This window comes from Pinus tabuliformis, chromosome 1_1, assembly GCF_031772625.1.
Source record: "Pinus tabuliformis cultivar Carrire ecotype Pingquan chromosome 1_1, CPIR1, whole genome shotgun sequence".
NCBI classification, from domain to species: domain Eukaryota; kingdom Viridiplantae; phylum Streptophyta; class Pinopsida; order Pinales; family Pinaceae; genus Pinus; species Pinus tabuliformis.
Window position 1 is genome coordinate 418,312,267 of NC_142297.1, and position 20,004 is coordinate 418,332,270.

Here is a 20,004-nt window from a genome sequence, read left to right on the forward strand (position 1 = left end):
GGGTAATGTTCGAAGGCAAAGAACTTACGAACCAAGAGGAAATCAAGGGGGCTGCTTCTAAGCACTTCCAATCCCTTCTCACAGCTGATCCTCTATATCAAGACAATCCAGATTTCGCCAATATCATAGAGAGAAAGGTCTCAGAAGATCAAAATCGTGAGCTGGACAAAGAAATATCTATAGAGGAGATCGAATGGTCAGTCAATAGTATGCCTCTTGACAAAGCCCCAGGGCCTGATGGTTTTACTGTGAGCTTCTACAAAACCCACTGGGACATCATCAAGAAAGATTACATAAGAATGGTGAAAAATTTCCACTCAAAATGCAAGATGGGCAGCAGTATCAAGTCTTCGCATTTAGCGTTAATCCCAAAAGAGCCCAATCCCAAATCCTTTGACAGGTTCAGACCGATTTCATTATGCAATGTCTCTTACAAAATTATCACCAAGATTCTGGCAAACAGGCTCAAGAAAATTCTTCCCTCTCTTATCTCGGATAACCAAGGAGGATTCCTCCCCAAGAGACATATAACTGATAATGTAATCCTGGTACAGGAGGCGATTCATAGTAGCGTGGCTAGAAACGAGAAGGGCATGATAATCAAGCTGGACATGGCGAATGCCTTTGACAGGGTAAACCACACATTTCTGAGGAATGTCCTTGGGAAGTTCGGTGTCTCAGAGCTATTTATTAACAGGGTAATGGAAAGCATCTCACAAAATTGGACAGCCCCGTTAATCAATGGTAGGCCTTGCAGCGCCTTCAAGAGCACAAGAGGCTTGAGGCAAGGATGCCCTCTTTCTCCTTTCCTCTACATCATCATGGCAGAAACTTTGAGTTTGCATTTGGAAAACAAGCGAAAGCTGAAGGAAATAACAGGAGTGGACATCATCCGAGGAGCAAAAGGGATCAATCACTCCCTATTTGCAGACGACACTTTATTAATTGGGGGTGCATCAAGCCTCATGGCCAGGAGATTCAAGACCATCCTAGACCTTTTCCTTCAAGCCTCGGGGGGCAAATTAAACAACAATAAGTGTATGATATACACCTGGAATGTACCAAGATACATAACTCAACGAATCTCCACAATAATGGAAATTCCAGCCCAATCTAATTGGTCTCACTTCATGTACTTAGGTCTACCTCTTGCTAAAGAGGCTCTCAAGAACGAAGTTTGGATCAAGCTTATTGAGAAGCTCAGAGGGAAACTGCAAAGCTGGGGGATGTACTGGCTTAACTTGGCGGGTAGATCAATTCTCATTAAAGCCATTCTATCAGCCCTCCCTATCTATCAATTTGCCATCACCCTCGCCCCTTCAAGCATACACAAACATATGGAACTGATTCTCAGAAGCTGAAAAAGGAGGGCTAGGAATTAGAGTACCTAGGCTGGCAAATATGGCAATGGGATTCAAGTTAATATGGAGAATCTTAAAAGAGAAAGGGACATGGTGGACAGAGATCATCAAAAGGAAATATCTGAATGGGACCAACAGCAACATCCTCTCAGAAACAATCACTGATAGACAATGTACCCCTGTTTGGAAATTAATCAAAAAAACTCTTCCCCTCCTCAAGTCTCACATCTCCACAGTCCCAGGTAATGGCAAGCATATCAATGTGTGGAAGGATAGAATTATGGGTACCGAAGCAAAGGAAAACTCCACCAATCTCAGACCTCTGCAGCAGTGGATGTCAGAAGCCAACCTTGAAACTCTTTCCGACATATCACTCTGGGATCAAAACAGTTGGAAAGGATGGAAAACTTTGCAACTACCTACAGGTTTGGAGAACCTATGGAAAGACCTCAAGCTCTCTCTCACAGGTTTAGCTCCCACATCCAAAGAGAAAGAGGATAACTATGTTTGGGATCCAACCGGAGGCAATTACACAGTGAAAGAAGGTTACAAGGCACTCCAAAACTCAATGGCAAACAATAATTGGCATCTACACAAAGCAGCATGGAGAATTGAAAGCCTTCCTAAGATAAAATTTTTCAATTGGACCTTGCTTCATGGCAAAATCTTGACAGCAGAAAACCTTAGGAAGAAAGGAATTCAGGGTCCATCTCTTTGTTACATGTGCAGGGAGGCGGAAGAAACCATCAACCACCTATTCATTGATTGCCCAGTTGCAAGGTCCTGCTGGAAACTCATAACCAGCCCCATAACTATTGGAGATCTTCCCAATCAGACCTACCTCCTTCAGAAAGGTTGGGGGAAAACCTTCCCTTACGCCAGCAAGAACATGAATTTAGCTAAGAGGATATGGACCAGCATCCCTTCAAACCTCTGCTGGCAGTTATGGTTAGCCAGGAACGAATGTATATTCAAAAACAAGAAACCAAAGATTAATAGCATTCTGGCTAAAACAACTGCTCTTATCGCTGAAACTATTGAAGCTAATGGGATTTCTCAGGCAGACCCGGATTACAAAGAGGATAGGGTAAAGGAATGGATAGGGAGATTCAATTGCAAAACAAGAACAAAAAACATAACAAGAATAGGAGCAGGGCAGAATGATTGGAAACTCAGAGGGTCAAAGGAGGAAATCCACAGATGGATTCAAAACCAACAGAGGTTCACGCTCTTCTTTGACGGGGCTTCAAAAAATAACCCAGGCAGAGCTGGAGCTGGGGGAATAATAAAAGACCCCCAAGGGAAAATAATAGTTACTTACGAGTGGGGTCTAGGCAGCATGACGAATAATAAGGCTGAGGCCTATAGCCTTCTGTTGGGGACCTCCATCGCCCAGAAGAAAGGCATTCAAAACCTTTTAGTCGTGGGAGACTCAGCGATCATCATTGCAGCAATGAACTCTGGAAAAGACTTCAGACAAATCGCCTTAAACAGAATCAGAGGCAGAATAATGGATCAGATCAAGGGCATCAGCAAAGTGACTTACAAACACGTATTAAGAAACAACAATGTGGAAGCCGACGAGCAGGCAAACAAAGCCACGGGAAGAATCACGGGTCAGGTTAAGGAAAATAATGAAATATATGACAGGGATATTCCTTAGTAAAGAAGCCCTGCCTTCGCACAGGACAATGGGTCACCTCAGGCATTTGTATCAAAGCTGCTGTTTTGAAATCACCCTAGCTACATCATTCCATATCCTCCTCGACTGTCAAAACGGGCGACTTGGGACAGTGCACCGGCCATCGGATTCGAGGAAGCCAGGCACGATGGGGATCCTCACAAATATCAATCCAGACAAGATCTCAGGAAGCGATCACGCCCATGCTGGAGTCAGGCCTCAAGGACATGTAAAAAGCAGCCACAGCGATCTCTCGGACTTCAAAAATAGATTCACCAACGCTCGTCACAAGCATGAGCGAGCCCTCTTTGTTCTTATAAAAGACAGCGACTCCTTCAGGACTATCACAACTCATGGGATTCAGAGACAGAGGCGAAGGGTTCTCTACAGGAGGGAGATTCAGTTAGAAGGACCATCACAGGATCAAAAGGGCAGTTTCTTGCTCACAGACAACACCGAGCTCCTCTCGGTTAGCAACCAAGATTTCCAGTTTCTTAGAGACTCCAGCGCTCTCCTAAACCTCAGGCAAAGTTTGAAGACGCTCAACTCGACTCGGATCGCAGCTGCTCAATCCTGGGTAACCGTTTTTCCCCATTATAGTGCTATTATTTATGCTAACAGTCTGGTTTTTGTCCTCAGTTCTGTTCCGAGGTCCTTGGCAAATAACTCAGCGAGCAAGCAGACCAGTGGGATAGCCCTCACGCCCACTGCCACTTCAGAAATTCCTCGGGGCACAGCTGATTTAGAACTCCACTTCAGAATGGCGGACCAGCACAACCAACCTGCTAATCAGGCTCAGGCCAGGAACTCAATGGGAAACATCTTCAACAATAAGGATTGTAACATGTGCAAAGCGCATGTCATCATGATAAATGCACTGAACAAACAGGTAAAGGAGCTGACCGAGGATTACCATGCTGACAGAAATTCCAAGCGAAAAAAATTGGAGAAAAGGAAGAGAGAAATCGAAGATTTAAAGGACCGCTGCATACACATGGAAGCTGCCATAGATCATCTCCGCTCCCTCACCGAAAGCCAGCAGGCCGAAGCCTCAACTAGAGTAAGCAGGAGAGGGCCTCTCCCGGATGACTCGGTTACCCAGCACTCCCCCTGAATCTTATGCATTGTAAATTTCGTTGGTTAGGAGGATCATTTGTCAGGCAATATAGCCGTTTATTTCTAGTTTTGTCTTTAATCAATAGAAGCTACGAGGACTATGGGTCTGCGAACCCAATTTTGAACCTCAGCTCCCGAAATCACCCTCTTTTGTACCAGAATACTGGACTGTTGGTTTTATAATATATGAGTAGACGACATTGTTAAAAAAAAAACAACGGTGAATGTTCTTGTTGTCAAGAAGCAATAGATGATATCAACAATGCCAAATGGAAGGTGACAATGAAAGAAGAGATGGATGTCGTGGAGAAAAAAACTTGAGACCTAGTAGAACTTCCTAAAGATAGAAAGGTCGTTAGGTGTAAGTGGGTCTACAAATTGAATAAAAGCGTTGATCGCAATATTGAAAGGTATAAGTCCACGGGGTTTTGGATAGATGATGATCAGATGTGTTGTTAAGGCACTCCTAGATGCTAAGTCACTGGTTCAATTCCCCGCCCTATACGGGTGTTATTATTGGACATGACCATGATGTAGCCTCATCAATGCCTAACATACAAAAAAAATGTTGAAAGGTATAAAGCCAGACTAGTCGCAAAAGGTTAATCTTAGATGGAAGGTATAGATTTCCATGAAAATATTTTCGCCAGTCGTTAAGCTTGTATCAACTCGTATTGTGTTGGCACTTATTCCCTTGCTTGATTTGGAGTTCGAGCAATTAGATGTTAAAACAACATTTTTACATAGAGATTTGAATGATACATGGAATAGCCAAAAGATTTTGTGCGACATCGCAACAGGAGGTTAATTTGCAAGCCCAAGAAATCATTGTAAATCCTGAAGCAATCTCCTACACAATGGTACAAGAAGTTTGATTCCTTCATGATGAGCCAAAATTATACTAGAAGTGAGTATGACCATTGTATGTACTTCAAAAGTTTGAATGGTATATTCATTATCTTGGTGTTATATGTTGACGATATGTTTGTTGCAAGCAAAAGCATGGACGAGATCAATAGGTTGAAGGCTCAAATGGCTAGGACCTTTGATATGAAGGATCTAGGAGCAGCAAAACAAATCTTGGGCATTGAAATACACAGAGACAAAAAAATGGTAAGCTCAGGTTTTCACAATAGAAGTATGTTGAAAAAATACTTGTAAAATTCGGGATGAATAATGTGAAACCTGTAAATATTCCTTTCACTTCATGTTATAAGCTTTCTTCGGGTTTATGTCCTAGTAGTGAGGAAGAAAAAAACTATATATTTTGTGTACCACATGTTAATGCAATAGGAAGTCTGATGTATGCAATGGTATGTACCAAACCAGATATTTCACATGCAGTGGGTGTTGTCAACAGGTACATGGCAAATCTAGGAAGAGAACATTGGAATGCAATGAAATGGGTGCTTCAGTATCTTAGAGGCACAAGTGATTATTGCATCACCTTTAACGATAGTAGTGATTTTGTATGTGGTTATGTTGATTCAAATTTTGCAAGTGATTTGAACAAGAGGAGGTCTACTTTAGGTTGTGTCTTTACTATTGTAGGAGGATCTATTAGTTTGATGTCAAAGCTTTAAGAAACAGTTGCTTTATCCACTACAGAGGTAGAATATATCGTTGTCTCACATGATTGCAAAGAGGCAATTTGGTTGAAGGGTCTTCTGGGTGAGCTTGGAAGAGCACAAAATAGCTTAATTGTATTCTGTGATAGTCAAAGGGTTATCCATTTAGCTGCAAATATAGATTTTCATAGTAAGACTAAGCATATTGATGTTAAGTATCATTTTGTAAAACAGGTCATTAATGGCGATGAAGTAGATTTTAGAAATGACCGCAAAAGAAAACTATGCAAACATGTTTACAAAACCATTGTTGTTAGAAAAGTTGTGGTGGTGTTCAGCTTCTCTTGGCTTACATAAAAGTTGATGAATGAGCTTGGGCAAGGTATCAGGTAAATTGTTGTCAAGGTGGAGATTGTTAGAATGTGACAACAATTCGTTAAAAGAAAATGTAAGAACCTAAATTTACTCAAGTTAATTTTGTGGTTACTTAATGGTGTTGGTTTACAAGTGATAGTTTTCATAACAAATGTAACGCTGCCTACTTCAATATATCAATGAAGCCCGAGAGTTGAAGGGGCTGTAATCACATATCAATGAAGCCCGAGAGTTGAAGCGGCTGTAATCCTGATTGTAAAATTCTTTTTGATTAATAAAATACCTTACCCTTGCCCATGAATGTTTTCCTGATAAACTGTTAAGGCTTTACCACGTAAATTTCGTATTTTGTATATATGATTCTGAATCTTATCATTATATCTCTACTCTATTTTAATATTTACAAGCTCTAAATACCAACATTTTATCATCCTGCACATGGATCTACAGTTCAAATTTCAAATCTAGTAATCATCGGTTCAAACCTATGTTCACTGATTCCCCTTTTATCGTCCTGAAATGTTACATGGATCTACATTTCCAATTTAGGATCATGAATCTCTGCTCAGTGACTCCCCTTCTATTGTCCTGTAATATTACATGGATCTACAGTTCAAATCTAGTGATCAACGGCTTTTCAAAATAGATTTACGGAAATGAAAAGATACGCGCATTCTCAAAATGTCCAGGTTTTTGCCTATCCTAACCAACATAATTATGCCAACACAAAAGCAACAACTGCATATGTAATCATTCAATTCTTTTTCCAGAGGTACATTCAGAGCATAATGTACTCTGTCAATAGCAAACTAACCGTTCCCCATCCAAAGAACTTAAAGTTATCGGAAGGGCAGAGCATGCGGGAAGATAAAATATACACCCGCATCTATAGCTCTTTAATCCAAGAATAGATTTTATGATTGTTCAAGCAACAACGGCAGTTCTAACAAGGGAATCTAAGACTGCATACCTGCTTTTGTGAAGAAGTTGAATGAATACCATAGCCGCTGCCTGTAACCAGCTTTGAACAGGGAGTACTTTCAAGGGAAAACTGATTTCTGCTATGCGCTGGACTATTAAACCTATTGCTATGAAATTGTCTGCCTTTTGGTGTACAACATTCTGTTTGACGCAAGCATCCGTAGGCACCTGCAGAGTTCACTGGATTGGAGGATTGAAATACTCTGAAGGGATTTCCCATTTCAGATGGATTTTCTGTATCCGAATCCTGTTCACTCCGCTGGGATGAGATATTCATTCTCCACCAGGGTGAATGGGCAAATCTGCTGAATTTCAGAGTTAAAAGAAGTCACAGGCTACCTGCCCTGAAAAGATATTCTTGTTCTTTCTTTTGCTCTTTCAGAGCCAGCAGAACCAGGACAAAGCTCAGTTCAGCTAAGCTTCCACTTATACCTGCTCTACTATTTCTGGTCGAATCTTCTTATTTATTAAGGCCTAAATTATGTTATAAACATTTGAGCATTTCTTCCCTTCACTACATTTCGTCCGAATTCATGAACAGCAAAAGAGCAGGATTCTTGGAAACTCACTCATTGGCATTGACAGCTAGAGTTCCTCTTTTTAAGTAATTTTGGCCGATTACTTTCCGTATCAAAATATCATCATAAATAACCTGACGATCAGACGATTTCACCGCTGTTTCAAGTAAAATTCGTCAAAGCGCACAACCATCGTTCCTGCCTGAGCAAAGTCCGCTGCAGGGAGCTGTTTTTCGATCAATTTTGCTTAGATCTTATGAGTTTGACCTATTTTGCGAGCAAATTTCTTGAAATCTTGTGATTTTGTCCAGTATGAAAGCACAATCTTCACCGCTGGTTTCTGCTGCATGCGCGGAAACAGACGATTTTGAGCTTTCCCGTAAAAAAAATTTGAAACGAGCGGGCTTATCATTTTTGGCATTGCACGGTGAATAAAGCGTTCAAAAGATGAAATGTTCGAAACCGGCATGGTAAAGAATAACTGAATTTAGGGCCCAATTAACCTTGGTGGATAGGCGGGGTTTCAACCAACTTAGCTACTCATTATATTATGGAGACTTGATTTTAGACCATCTGGGAACATATAATCATTACTAATGCTATGCTATCATTATATTATTGCTAGTGCTATGCTTTCATTATATTATGGACGGTTAGTTTTGGCAGTCATTAGATAAAGAGAGGTAACATATTTGAGATGGCCTTAGTTTAAGTATGTGTAGTTTTTGCTTAGAAAATATTGGTATGATTTTTATAAAATTTGGTAGAATCTTTTTTGAAGTAAAGGTAAGTCTGGATTTAGTTTAATATTTATTTTGGAAAAAATAAATATTTTGAATTTAAAAAAAAGGTAAATTGGTTTTTTTATTTGGTTTTAAAAATTGTGAGATATAAAAATTATATTAAAAATATTTAAAAGTTTTTATCTACTAAGTGTTATAATAATGATTGTTATTGCAACAACATTTTGTCATGTGGATAGTTACCCAGTGTAATTTAAGCAAGTATTTGTATAAAGAATGCAAATACATTTAGAGAAGTTGCCCATTATTTATGTTTTCTTCAACATTTTAATAAGTAAAAGTAAAAATGTAAATGTGCATAATTAATTATATAATTTTACTTAATATCAATAAGAAAAAATAATAATAATAATTAACAATTCAAATAACAAATAACTATGTAAATAAATCAGACAACTTCATTTTTAATATTTATATTTTTCTATGGTTGAAAGCATTTCTCTATATGTAATTTTAGCTCTTTATTGTTTTTACTTTAATTTAACTATACACTACTTTTTGCATAAAAGGAAGGTACATATTACACTTGTATGGTATTGAATCCATTTTCATTTTTAAAAAAACCACATTTTTTACCATCACACAACTCAAACATTCTACTATCAAATTCGTTGAAAGAAAAATAAACCAACATTTTTTACCATTACACGATTCAAACACTCTATTATCAAATTTGTTGAAAGAAAAAAAGACCAACATTTTGTACCAACTCACAATTCAAACCCTCTACTATCAGATTTGTTTACTTTCTCTCCAGGGAGTCGATTAGTCTAGATTCAACTCACTCTAGTAAGCCTAGCATCCTTAGGTTACTAGTTTGTGGCATTTTATATCAGTGGTTAAAAGCTAAGATCTCTAGTCTCTTAATCAAACAAATTCTCCATTGGTTCCTCGTTGGTTGGTTGGTTTTTCTACCCCTTCACATCTTTAGTTATCTTCCTAGGATGCCCAAGTCTCTCGTCCTATGTTTCCCTTCCAACTTTGCTTCGCTTTGAGGGCATTACCTTTCTCCTCATCTCATAATCACTATCATAGTGCTCCTTGAGTCAATTTCTATTTTATCTCATTTATCATCCACTTTTGATCTATCTTACATATGCCTGCACTTCTCAATGTCCACGTTCTCACTTGTGTCTACTAGTATGCCTTATGGTAGACGAAGTAGAAGTATGGGTGTAAGTAGTAGCAAAGGAAAGGCTTATCATAGCCAACACCTCACAGAGCCTCCACCCGATATTTCAAGAGCTCAAAGGGTAGTAGAGGAAGTCACTCAGAGGCTCAACGAGTGCACTCCTCCCAATATGAAAAACTGCATTGCTTTGATTGAGGAAGAGGCATAAATTAGACATTGTTCCATTTCTACTGCTGACATAATGGATCAAGTCGGGTCTTGGGTACTTAATATTAGTTGCCCTAGCTCCAAGAAAACCAGATACTTGAGGGTAGTTTGTAACACCCTCCATCCACCTCATAGCCCATATTAAAGGTGCAAGAAGGTATTACTATCATCAACCCAACCTCCATAAGGACATAAAAGCATAAGCAATCCCTCTAGCCCCCACACATGAAAGTAAGCAACATGAAACCAACCATAAATAATAGTGACCGAAGATACACAAGGAACAGAGAGATAAGCAAATACAAAAGTACCACCACTAGCAGGTTAGCACTTGCCTCCCTATGGGAGGCATGGGGTGGAGGCATAAAAATACATTTAGCCATATAAAGGACAAAATCTAGTAGACATCGTTGGCCACATGGAAGTGATTAAACGGGGGCTAGTTGATCCCCAACGAGACAAACGCAACAAGTAATGAGAAGGGGGTAAAAAGGGTGAGTGTTTTAGAGAAGTGTGAGTGTTTGAGACTAGAGGGGGTAGTGTTGTAAGGAAGTAACAAGGTAAATAATTGAATATGATCCTTCAACAGCGCTAGCCCTGCACCAAATATAATACCAAATAAAGGTAGTAGTTTAATTAGCAATGGAAGACTGAATTTAGCTTCGATAAGTGATACATTCTGTGGAGATGTTAATCGAACACCACTTAATAAATTTGATCTCATACCAACGTTAATATCCTTAGAAACATATTCAAATATTATAGGGAGCGTTGCTAGAATAATTAGTTGAGCGATAATGATTGTTGGAGCATCATGTGTGCTTAATGTTGTAGAGATATTATTATCCATATATGACAAAGAAATGTTGGCAGTGATGCCTAATTTATAAAAGTTTGAACAATACCACATTTTGTGGTAAAAAATATATCATAATAGCCTTGTGTTCTTCCTATATAAGAAAGATTTATGTGGCAAGCAGAAAAAATGGGTGAGTAAAATACATGCATACAACTTTGATATTCAATATGTTAAAGGTCAAAAAAATCAGGTTGTCAATGCTCTATCAAGGATAACAGAGTAGACCTAAATTTATACTTTCATGTTTTATTGGAAAAATGAATTGCTCACTGAGTATGCAAGGGACTAGTTGGCTAGATGGAAATTTCGCTAATGCCTATAGAAGAAAAAGTATAAGATTGTTGATGATGTTATTTTATGATAAGTTGTGAAAAAAGGGTGGGTGTTTTTTCACCTTTAGTTGTTGGGTCCAACATTAGTTATTACATTATTAAGATCTATACACGTGCAGAACAATACCCTATCATCCATGTTTACGTGTCACATCTAGCTCTCTTTGTCTTACCTAGCATCATATTTTATCCTTAACAATCTACCACCACCATCTCATTAGTAATCACTAATATTTTAAGTGCTTCCCTCACCCATATGATGGATGAGCGATAAATCCCTTAATTTACTTATTTTGTGGCCCCAAGTAACTAAAGAAATAAATTCCTCTCCGTTATGGTCCTTAAGCCTTACGACACCTTATTTTTAGTTGTAAAATTATTATTTGTAGACTAAAAGGATAAGGATAAGGAAGCATAGAAGCATGGATTAATGAGTGACTTGGTTAGGACATTCTTGTGGGCCAACCTGGTAAGGTGGTGGAAAGTGGCATGCTAAAGAATGAGTTACCTTCCTCTCCCTTACGGTCGAGCAATAAATTCCTGCTATAGAAACTTACATTATTATATGTTTTGTTGGTCGGTTCATCGAGTATTGTGGGATCTTATTCGATTCATGTTTATTTGGTGCAAAACACATTACTTACGATGTGGTGGTGGTACTGTTGGATGGGATGTTCCTATCATGGAAATGGGGTCTCAAAATTTTTCCATTATTCAAACTCCTTGAAATTTAAAGTAAACATCACCATCGCATTCGATTTGTTGAGATATTTCCAACAATATAAAATATTTTGAAATCTGACTCCCGGATCAAAAGATATGGCCATTTAAAATTTAGCCTCCTTGACCCTACCATGTCAGCAAGCACTGCCATGTGGACCCCACATGGTACCCACGTGAAAACCTTGTCACACCTGGTAGGTCCATGTCATTCACATTTATCCACAATGGCATTCCTATATGGAATACGCCACCTCACTGCAACGTGGTCCCCGCCGAACCACCCCATGCCTTGCGAATTGTTGTTTTCACATTATACAAAATCTCAGTCTTAGCCTAAATTCCATGGCACACCTTGCTATCACCTATCAAATAGCCCAGAGGGCTGAGACAGTAACATCTTTGTTAATTATCGAGGATACCTCCCATCTCTTGGCCCTAACACTCTTGACCTTTCAAGCCCTTTCCATTTAACACATAACTCTTATGACCTCAAGGCGCTAATTTTGTCGTCATTTACTGGATGAATTTCTGTCAACCTCGGTCATCAGTCTCACCCTGCTCCAACTATGTGCATTGTGACCAACCAAGGTCTGAGACCCCAAGATGACATAAGCCTGAGATAGGAATTTTACCATCGTTTGTTAGGGACATTTCCATCCCCCATAGATGTTAACCTCAACCTTCCTCCCTATGCACACTTCATGCCACCTCGAGTTCTAAGACCCTAAGATGACATTAGCTCGAGATGACATCATGCTGACATAAGCTGGAGATGACATCATCCCATCCACATGTCCTCTTAGGCCTGGGTCTCACCGACCTCCCGACACTTGTGCAAAATTAAATTTTCCTTTAGAAATAAGTTTGGAATTCTCCCCAGCCCCAAGGTCTCTATCCAACCGTTGTGATGGTTAAGGAAACCAACGGCCCAAATTAAAATGAGGACCCTGCTCCTTGTTGACATCACCACGAGGGAGGGGTCCTCTATCACGATTCTACCTCCTGGTTACATGAGCCTCATCTAACGGCTATCTATGCCCCCGTCAATCCAAAGGTTAAAATTAAAATAAGGGAGCCCCCTCCCCTTCGTTGATGTTACAGATTGCGAGGTTCCTCTATCAAAGTTCCACATCATCACAATTCCACTCCAATCCTTAGCTCATTATATATATATATATATATATATATATATATATATATATATATATAAGTCGTGCTGAGTGCAAGTAAAAGTTCAAAAGAGATAGGCTTGTTTGACCGGGTACTGAAGGCTTCATTACTAGGGACATTTCCATCTTCCTTGGTCGTTAACCTTAATTGTTCTCCTTGTGCACATTTCATGCCACCTCTAGGTCTAAGACCCTGAGATGGTATCAGCTTGAAATGACATCAGCTTGAGATGACATCATTGGTGAGCTCCAGTATTGTAGCATAATGCTACAACTCCTGGGGCTTCCTGTCTCTCATTTTATCAACCCGGTAGTTCGTACAAACTTGGAAGCGACGGTGCTATATGCACAAGTACTAGCTCTTGTCGCAGCTGTCACTTGGTCAGCTGGCACAAGTCCTCTAGGGCTCAAGCCAACTTCTATAGGCTCTCAGAAGAAGCTTGCTAATTGATGGACGAAAGCTATTCTCAAAGGAAAGCTACTCTACTTGACAAAATGGATTGAAAGCAAATCAAAGCATGTAAACCTAGGAAACCCTAATTTAACTAGTCTAACCTCTACAATGCAAAAAGATGTGAATGAAACTTCTACCAACGCTGCTGTTAATAAGTGCAAATGCATGGACCTAAACTACTTGCATCATGAAAGATATGTTTTTGTATTTTTCCTTTAAGTGTGTGGAATGATTGTGATCTTGTGCTAACTAGGGTTTGGTTGTGCAGATGGGATGGAGAAGGAAGGAAAGCGTGGGACAGGTTGGGAAGGCTAGGAGAGGTCCCTAGGGATCCTTAGCATCCATCCACAGAGGTTCCTCACATTCAGAAGCTCGACAACCGAGTGAGTGGTCTCCTACAGGAAGTCTGCAGGGGATCCTACAGGATACTCTGGTTTCTACAGGATGTCTACCAACAGCTACAGGATGACCTACCGTGAGTGTTTGGCGTGATGGAGGGGTGGTGAAATGGTAGGGGGAGATGTTTAAGGTAGGAATGAGGCTGGTGATGGCTGTAGAAGTGAAGGAATAGGATGGGGAGTGGGTTGGAAGATAGAGGGCTATGTCAACGAAAAGGCTAGAGGATGAAGCTACGTGAGGAGTGAAAGACTTTGGGAGATAACAGAGCAGAGCAGAGGTCAAAGATGTGTTTGCATGTGTGATCAAGATGGAGGACGAAGTAATGGAACGAGAGAAAGCAGTGTAAATGGAACAAATGCTTGTGACTATCACCAAACCGAAAATGCATTAACTTAGACTACCTGTGCTTATAAATTCAATGAACAACAATCTAAACGCGAAGGAGAATGTGCATGAAGCTGTGGTAAAGGAGTGTGGTGCAGGTGTGAATCATGTGGAAGCATCTAACATAACGTGACTGTGTTTGCAGCAATCATGGAATAAAGAAATGCGTATTTTTGGTGGTTAGTCATGGACTGCACCCCAATCCCAGATGAGATGGCAGTGAGCCTTAACAACCTTTTTGTTGGAGCTCCAATCGATTATATCTATCCTCTGCTACACTAAGCAAGTGGAAACAAATTCACCATAAGCAACTCCTATCTAACTCATGAAAAAGACCAACTTAACAACCTGTAATTCGAATTGCATGTGCAAATGAAAAGCTCAAAGTGCTGAAATGAAATGGAAACAACACTACAGCAGAGGGGATCTATGGCTCTCAGGTTGGGCCCTAACCTGAGAGCTATAGTCTCCTTAAGAAAACTCAGAACTAGATCAGAATCTGCCTTCTTTATTCATAATCTGATATCATGCCAAATTGGCTTACAAAAAGGAACAAAAACAGAGTTGTGCTCCAAAATTACAATAGCAATACGAGAGTTTCAACAACCTATCCAAGGCTAAGACCTCTATACTTATACAAAAACGATGATCCAACAAGTGTCCTTGATTTTAGGAGCTCGGCTGTCCAACTAGAGTTTAATTGCTGATCCTGTAGGACGGTCATAACTACTGTTCCTGTAGAGCAGTTTATAACTGTTGTTCCTGTAGAACAGCTGGCTGCTTCTAAGCTCGGAGGGGAGATGGATTGGAGCTCGGAGTTCTTGGTGGGAATCACGAGGAATGTCCCTAAGACCGTGGACATCCTCTCCTAAAAACCAGCAATGCCACCTCATTGTCTCCTTGTCTCCTTTTTCGTTGTCTTTTGCTCCCTTTTAATGCCAAAACCTGGAATCATAATGCATTAGTCACGTAGATAGAGTGCCTACACTTCTTCCTACAAACAACATGAATAAACTAAGAAATGCATGCATAAGAAATAAAAAATGAATGGTTTGAACAAGTAGAATAGGCCAAAATGAGCCCAAATTGTACCAAAATTGGGGCTCATCATCACCCCCCAGCTGAACCATTTGCTCATCCTTGAGCAACCTTGCTCCTGCTCCTTGTCCTTGGCCGAGGACTCGGGACCGGAACAGGCTCTTTCTTTTCTGCTTTTGATGGCCCTGCCTTCTCTGCCCCTGGTGGTGACGAGTGTGATGCTTCCTTCCCCTTTCCTATTTCCTTGAGTCGGGCTTCGGAAGGCAATTGGCCTATCTTTTGTGTCCACGAAGTTATTTTTGGGCTCCCCTTTTCGGGGGTGGCTGATGTTTTAGAGGGGGTCCTTGCACTGGGTGAAGTAGGGACATCCCCTGAAGTGGTTTGGCTGCTGGGTGGAGGCTGTGGCTTGCCCGTGGTCATCCTCTTGCTTCTCCTGGCTTCAGGTGGTAGAGGGGTCTCCCTCTCCCTTTTCTCTTTCGGTTTTGGAGGTGTGCTGAGGGCAGCCAGTGCCGCTGCTGCCTCCTTTTCGAGAATGCCAGCCTTCTCTTTCTTGCGTTTTTCTCTCTCGGAGCTCCTTGTAGAGGGCCCCTCCTTTTTAGATTTCGGGCTTCCTGTGGAAGACCCTGCTTTGCCCGCTTCCGGGCCTCCTGTAGAAGATTCTTTCTTTGTCTTCGGACTTTCTATAGGAGGCTTTTTCTCAATGACCTTCGGGCCTCTTGTAGAAGCCCCTCTTTCCAATCTCGGGCTTCTTGTAGAAGCCCCTGTCTCTGTCTTTGGGCTTCCTGTAGAAGCCTGTGGTTGCACTTTCGGGCTTCCTGTAGAAGCCTTTGTCTCCGTTTTTGGGCCTCCTGTAGAAGCCTGTTCTCCAACGATTTTCGGGCTTCCTGTAGAAGCCTTGGTCGTTGCTCTTGGGCTTCCTGTAGAAGCCTGCTCCTTACTGATCTTCGGGCTTCCTGTAGAAGCCTTTGTCTTTGTTTTCGGGCTTCCTGTAGAAGCCTGTGTTTGTGTTTTCGGGCTTCCTGTAGAAGCCTGTGTTTATGTTTTCGGGCTTCCTGTAGAAGCCTGTTTTTGCGTTCCTGCAGATGCAACTCTCACCACCTTTTCTTGCTTGGCTGCATGGATTTTGCTTTTGGCTTTGACTGCAGGAGTTGACGAGGTGCTCGGGCTGACAGGGATCACCTCAGTTTTGACTGTCCTACTTTTCAACCTCTTTTCCCTTGCTGACAGGATGGGGGTGTCCTCTTTTGCTCTGTCATCCTTTCGTTCCTCCTTCTCCTTTCGTTCTTTCTTCTGTGTTAGAGTCGGGACCTTTTGGCTTTTCCATTTCTTACTCTCGGCTACTGGCTCTTCTTCTTCACCGCTAGAGGATTCCGTTTCTTCAAGCAACATTTTTATGTCCCCTTCTCTTGTTAAATTCCTAAATGATTCCCATGCGAGGGGGACTTTATATGAGTGGACAGCATCCTCCACAAGAAGCTTGACTAACCCATGGTGGGCTACCTGATCCGGAATTCCGTCCTTGAGCTTTGTAGAGCACTCCATCAAGGACTGCAGTAAAAAGTAAGGAATGCTCAGCCTCTGTGCTACAGGGAGGTCAATCTGGTGTCTTAGTTCATTGAGCAGCCTGAAGTGATACGCATATACGATGCTGTAACGACCCTCACAGGTGATATATTTCATAATTTGCAAACTGACTTCGTTCCATGGTGGCAACAGGCTTGTCCTTTTCACCCCATTTTTGTCCTCTGTGAATGATTCTTCAGGTGGGAAGAACTCCTTCTTTGCTTGTTGGCTCTGCTTCCGCTCTTCTTTATCCCACGGCAGACCCATGGGCAGTTCTGTGATTCGACTTATATGCTCTGGGGTGAGTTGGAGGCTGAGACCTCTGAAGCTTACTGTGGCCAGTGTCTGGGATTTAGGCTTCAATGCCTGCAAGAATTCCTCGGCTACTTCATCATCGTAGCCCTGTAGCTTATCACAAAAAGGCATCCATTGTGCCCTGGTAAAGAGATCTACCACTGCTGGATTTCTCCTTAATTTGGTGGAATCTGTGGGTTCTCGCCTGATAAATCCACCCGGCATGATGCACAATTTTCTTAACCGGAGGTGGTGATGGTGGAAGAGAGTTTAGTTTCGGTGACAGAGTGTAGAACAATGCGTATAACCCACAAAAATTTTACAACACAGTCTAACCACGCAACAATCCTGTAGAATTGTAGTATGGGCACACAGACAGCAATTTGTCTACTTTCTCATTTACCCTGATAGTAACTGACAATCCTACCACCTTAAATGAGCAATTGCATGAGAATTCCAGGGTTACCTCGTTACTCGACCACCTTTTTTCGTGAACACCCGCGTTCCTGTAGAAGACTGCGTTCCTGTAGAAACTGTTCCTGTAGGAGCAGTGTGCAAACTTCGGGGAGGACTGCAATTGGACTGCGGTTGAGGTGCGCTTCACTGGTGTTCAGTCGGCCGAAAGCTTGGCGTATCAACATGCAGAGGTATTCAGAAGAGTTACTCAAGTTTTGAAGTGGAGGTGGATGGATATACGCGCACAATCTAGCCGATTAGATTTTGAATCGGCGCAGCTCGTGGCACGGAGGGTGAGCTGTCCACGCCGGACCGTTGGGTGACGTCACCCATCATCCGCCTGCACATTCACTTGCTGCCGCATTCATTCCCATAGATCTGTCGCCGCCCTTTTCGGTTAAACTCGTTTCTTGGTTGACGGGACTGATCTTCACGTGCATGCTGCGTGTTCCCTTTGTCGTGGCTGCCACCCCATCATCTGACTATCCCTTCACTAGCCAACGTGGCCAGTCAACTGGCCTTACGGCCGCTCAACCATTCATTTCTATGCCATGCAAACAAATCAAAGTAATACTCATGTAATTTGATGGAAGGAAGGATTAGAACACTTACCTACGCGCGCCTGCACATGATTTTCAGTTTTTTGGACAACGGATCTACCTGCTGCATGTGGCTTACACAGTCCCGGAGGCTCGTGGTTACAGGATGTTGGCGCTGTAGTGAACGCTCTGGTTGCATGCGGCCGCGTGTTGCTTGCAGATGGCTGGGCGATGAATGGTATCCGCTCCTGCAGGTTTGGCTGCTACAGGATTCCCGCGGGGTGCCTTGTAACAGTCTCACCTCCTTGGGTGCATGCTACTTGACAATGGAGATGACCTGCTAATCGCACTCCCGAAGCTTCTGATGCTCGACATGGACATGGTATGAGCTCTCGGTGTTCATTTTTCTCTGACAACTGATTGTTCCACGAGAACTCATTGATCTGGTTTGCTGGTGCAGGGATCTTAGTTGCATGGTGACGAGGATGGTGGAGCAAGGTATCAGCGTCGTGCATGGGCCCAAAAGAGGCTTGCATGCGTCCACACCAACCCGTAGTCATCAGATCTGCTCATGAAACGCATTCTGGCTCGTTCTGAGCTTCTACAGGAAGTTTCCTGTAGAAGTACAGAGCTTCCTGTAGACAGGCAGCTCTTCCTGTAGAAATTTGCACCTTCCTGTAGAAAATCGCACCTTCCTGTAGAAAATCTGTGTCTTCCTGTAGGAGACTCAGTTTATAATAAAAGTGCACATACCTTGAAGAACATAGGCATTCTTGGAGGAGGTGCTGGTGAGGTGTCCTGGCTGCATGATAAGGACTTCTGGCTTTGAGTTGAGAGGCTTCCTCTCCTCCATAGAACACCTGCAATCTGCATGCAAATTTCACATAATGACTTATTGATCTTGTTTTTTTTTCTTTTTGTTTTTTTTTTCTTTTTTTTTTTGAAAGATAGCAGGGGCGCCTCAATGAGGTTTTCACCCCTACCACCTGCCTTAAGCGCCTCAGAGAGGTTTTCACTCAAGGATCTTTATCTCTTTTTTCTTTTTTTTTGAAAGATAGCAAGGGCGCCTCAATGAGGTTTTCACCCCTACCACCTGCCTTGGGCGCCTCGGAGAGGTTTTCACCCAAGGATCTTTATTATTTTTTTTTTTTTTTAGATGCTTCAGGGTGTGCCCAAAGCAGGGGCAGGACCCTTCTCTATGACCAATACTGCCTTCTCCATTGTTTTGATGAACTCCTGTCTTGAGGGAGGCTTCCTGTAGATCTTCAATCGATGCCCATTGACAAGCATGGGAATGGCTTCCTCATCAATGGTTCGAATGAGGACGGATCCATTGTCATGACACTTTTCCACTGAATATGGTCCCAGCCATCTGGTTCTCAACTTCCCCTTGAAATCTTTGTATCTGGAATCATACAACAAAGCCCAATCTCCCGGCTGAAATTGCTTGTCATGGAGATGTTGGTCATGCCACACCTTCCTCTGAAGTTGAACCACTTCTGAGTGAAGGAGGGCCTGCATGCGGTGCTCATCCAGTCCATTCAGCTGCAATAACCTTTCTTGCTGTGCATGGCTGAGATCTAGGTCCAGCTGAGCTGCCATCCTCAAAGTGTTATACTCAAACTCAATGGACAGCAAAGCTTTCTTCCCATAGACCAGCTCATAAGGTGTGAAGCCGATGGTGGTCTTCCAAGTGGTGTTGTAAGCCCATGTGGCTTCAACCAGGCGATCTGCCCAGTCCTTTCTGCTGCTGCTCACCACTTTAGTCAAGATCCCTTCTAATGCTCTATTGGTGACTTCCACCTGCCCATTTGCTTGAGGATGATAGGGAGTGGAGGTTCTATGCTTGATCTTGTGATGAGCTAGGAGATCTTCAACCAGGTGGGAGGTGAACTGGCTCCCTTGATCGGTGACCAGCTCTCTTGGATAGCCAAACTTATAGAAGATGTTCTCTCTTAGGAACTCAGCCACTTTTTCTTCTGTTGCTGCTTTGATTGCTTTGGTCTCTGCCCACTTCGTCAGGTAGTCAGTGCACACAATGATGTAGGATCT

The 20,004-nt window shown here is 42.0% G+C and overlaps 1 protein-coding gene across 2 annotated transcripts in view; it reads right to left on the minus strand.

Moving 5' to 3' along the window:
- Nucleotides 1–8,098, minus strand: part of LOC149213476 (uncharacterized) — a 98,512-nt gene extending 90,414 nt beyond the window's left edge. For both annotated transcript variants that reach the window (XR_016250826.1, XM_089392024.1), the window contains exon 1: nt 7,072–8,098. Coding sequence is in view for 1 of the 2 variants with exons in the window: in XM_089392024.1 (XP_089248150.1) it covers nt 7,072–7,359 (288 nt within the window). In the remaining variant the exon portion in view is untranslated. The remainder of the gene's footprint in view (nt 1–7,071) is intronic.
- Nucleotides 8,099–20,004: the final 11,906 nt, after the last annotated feature.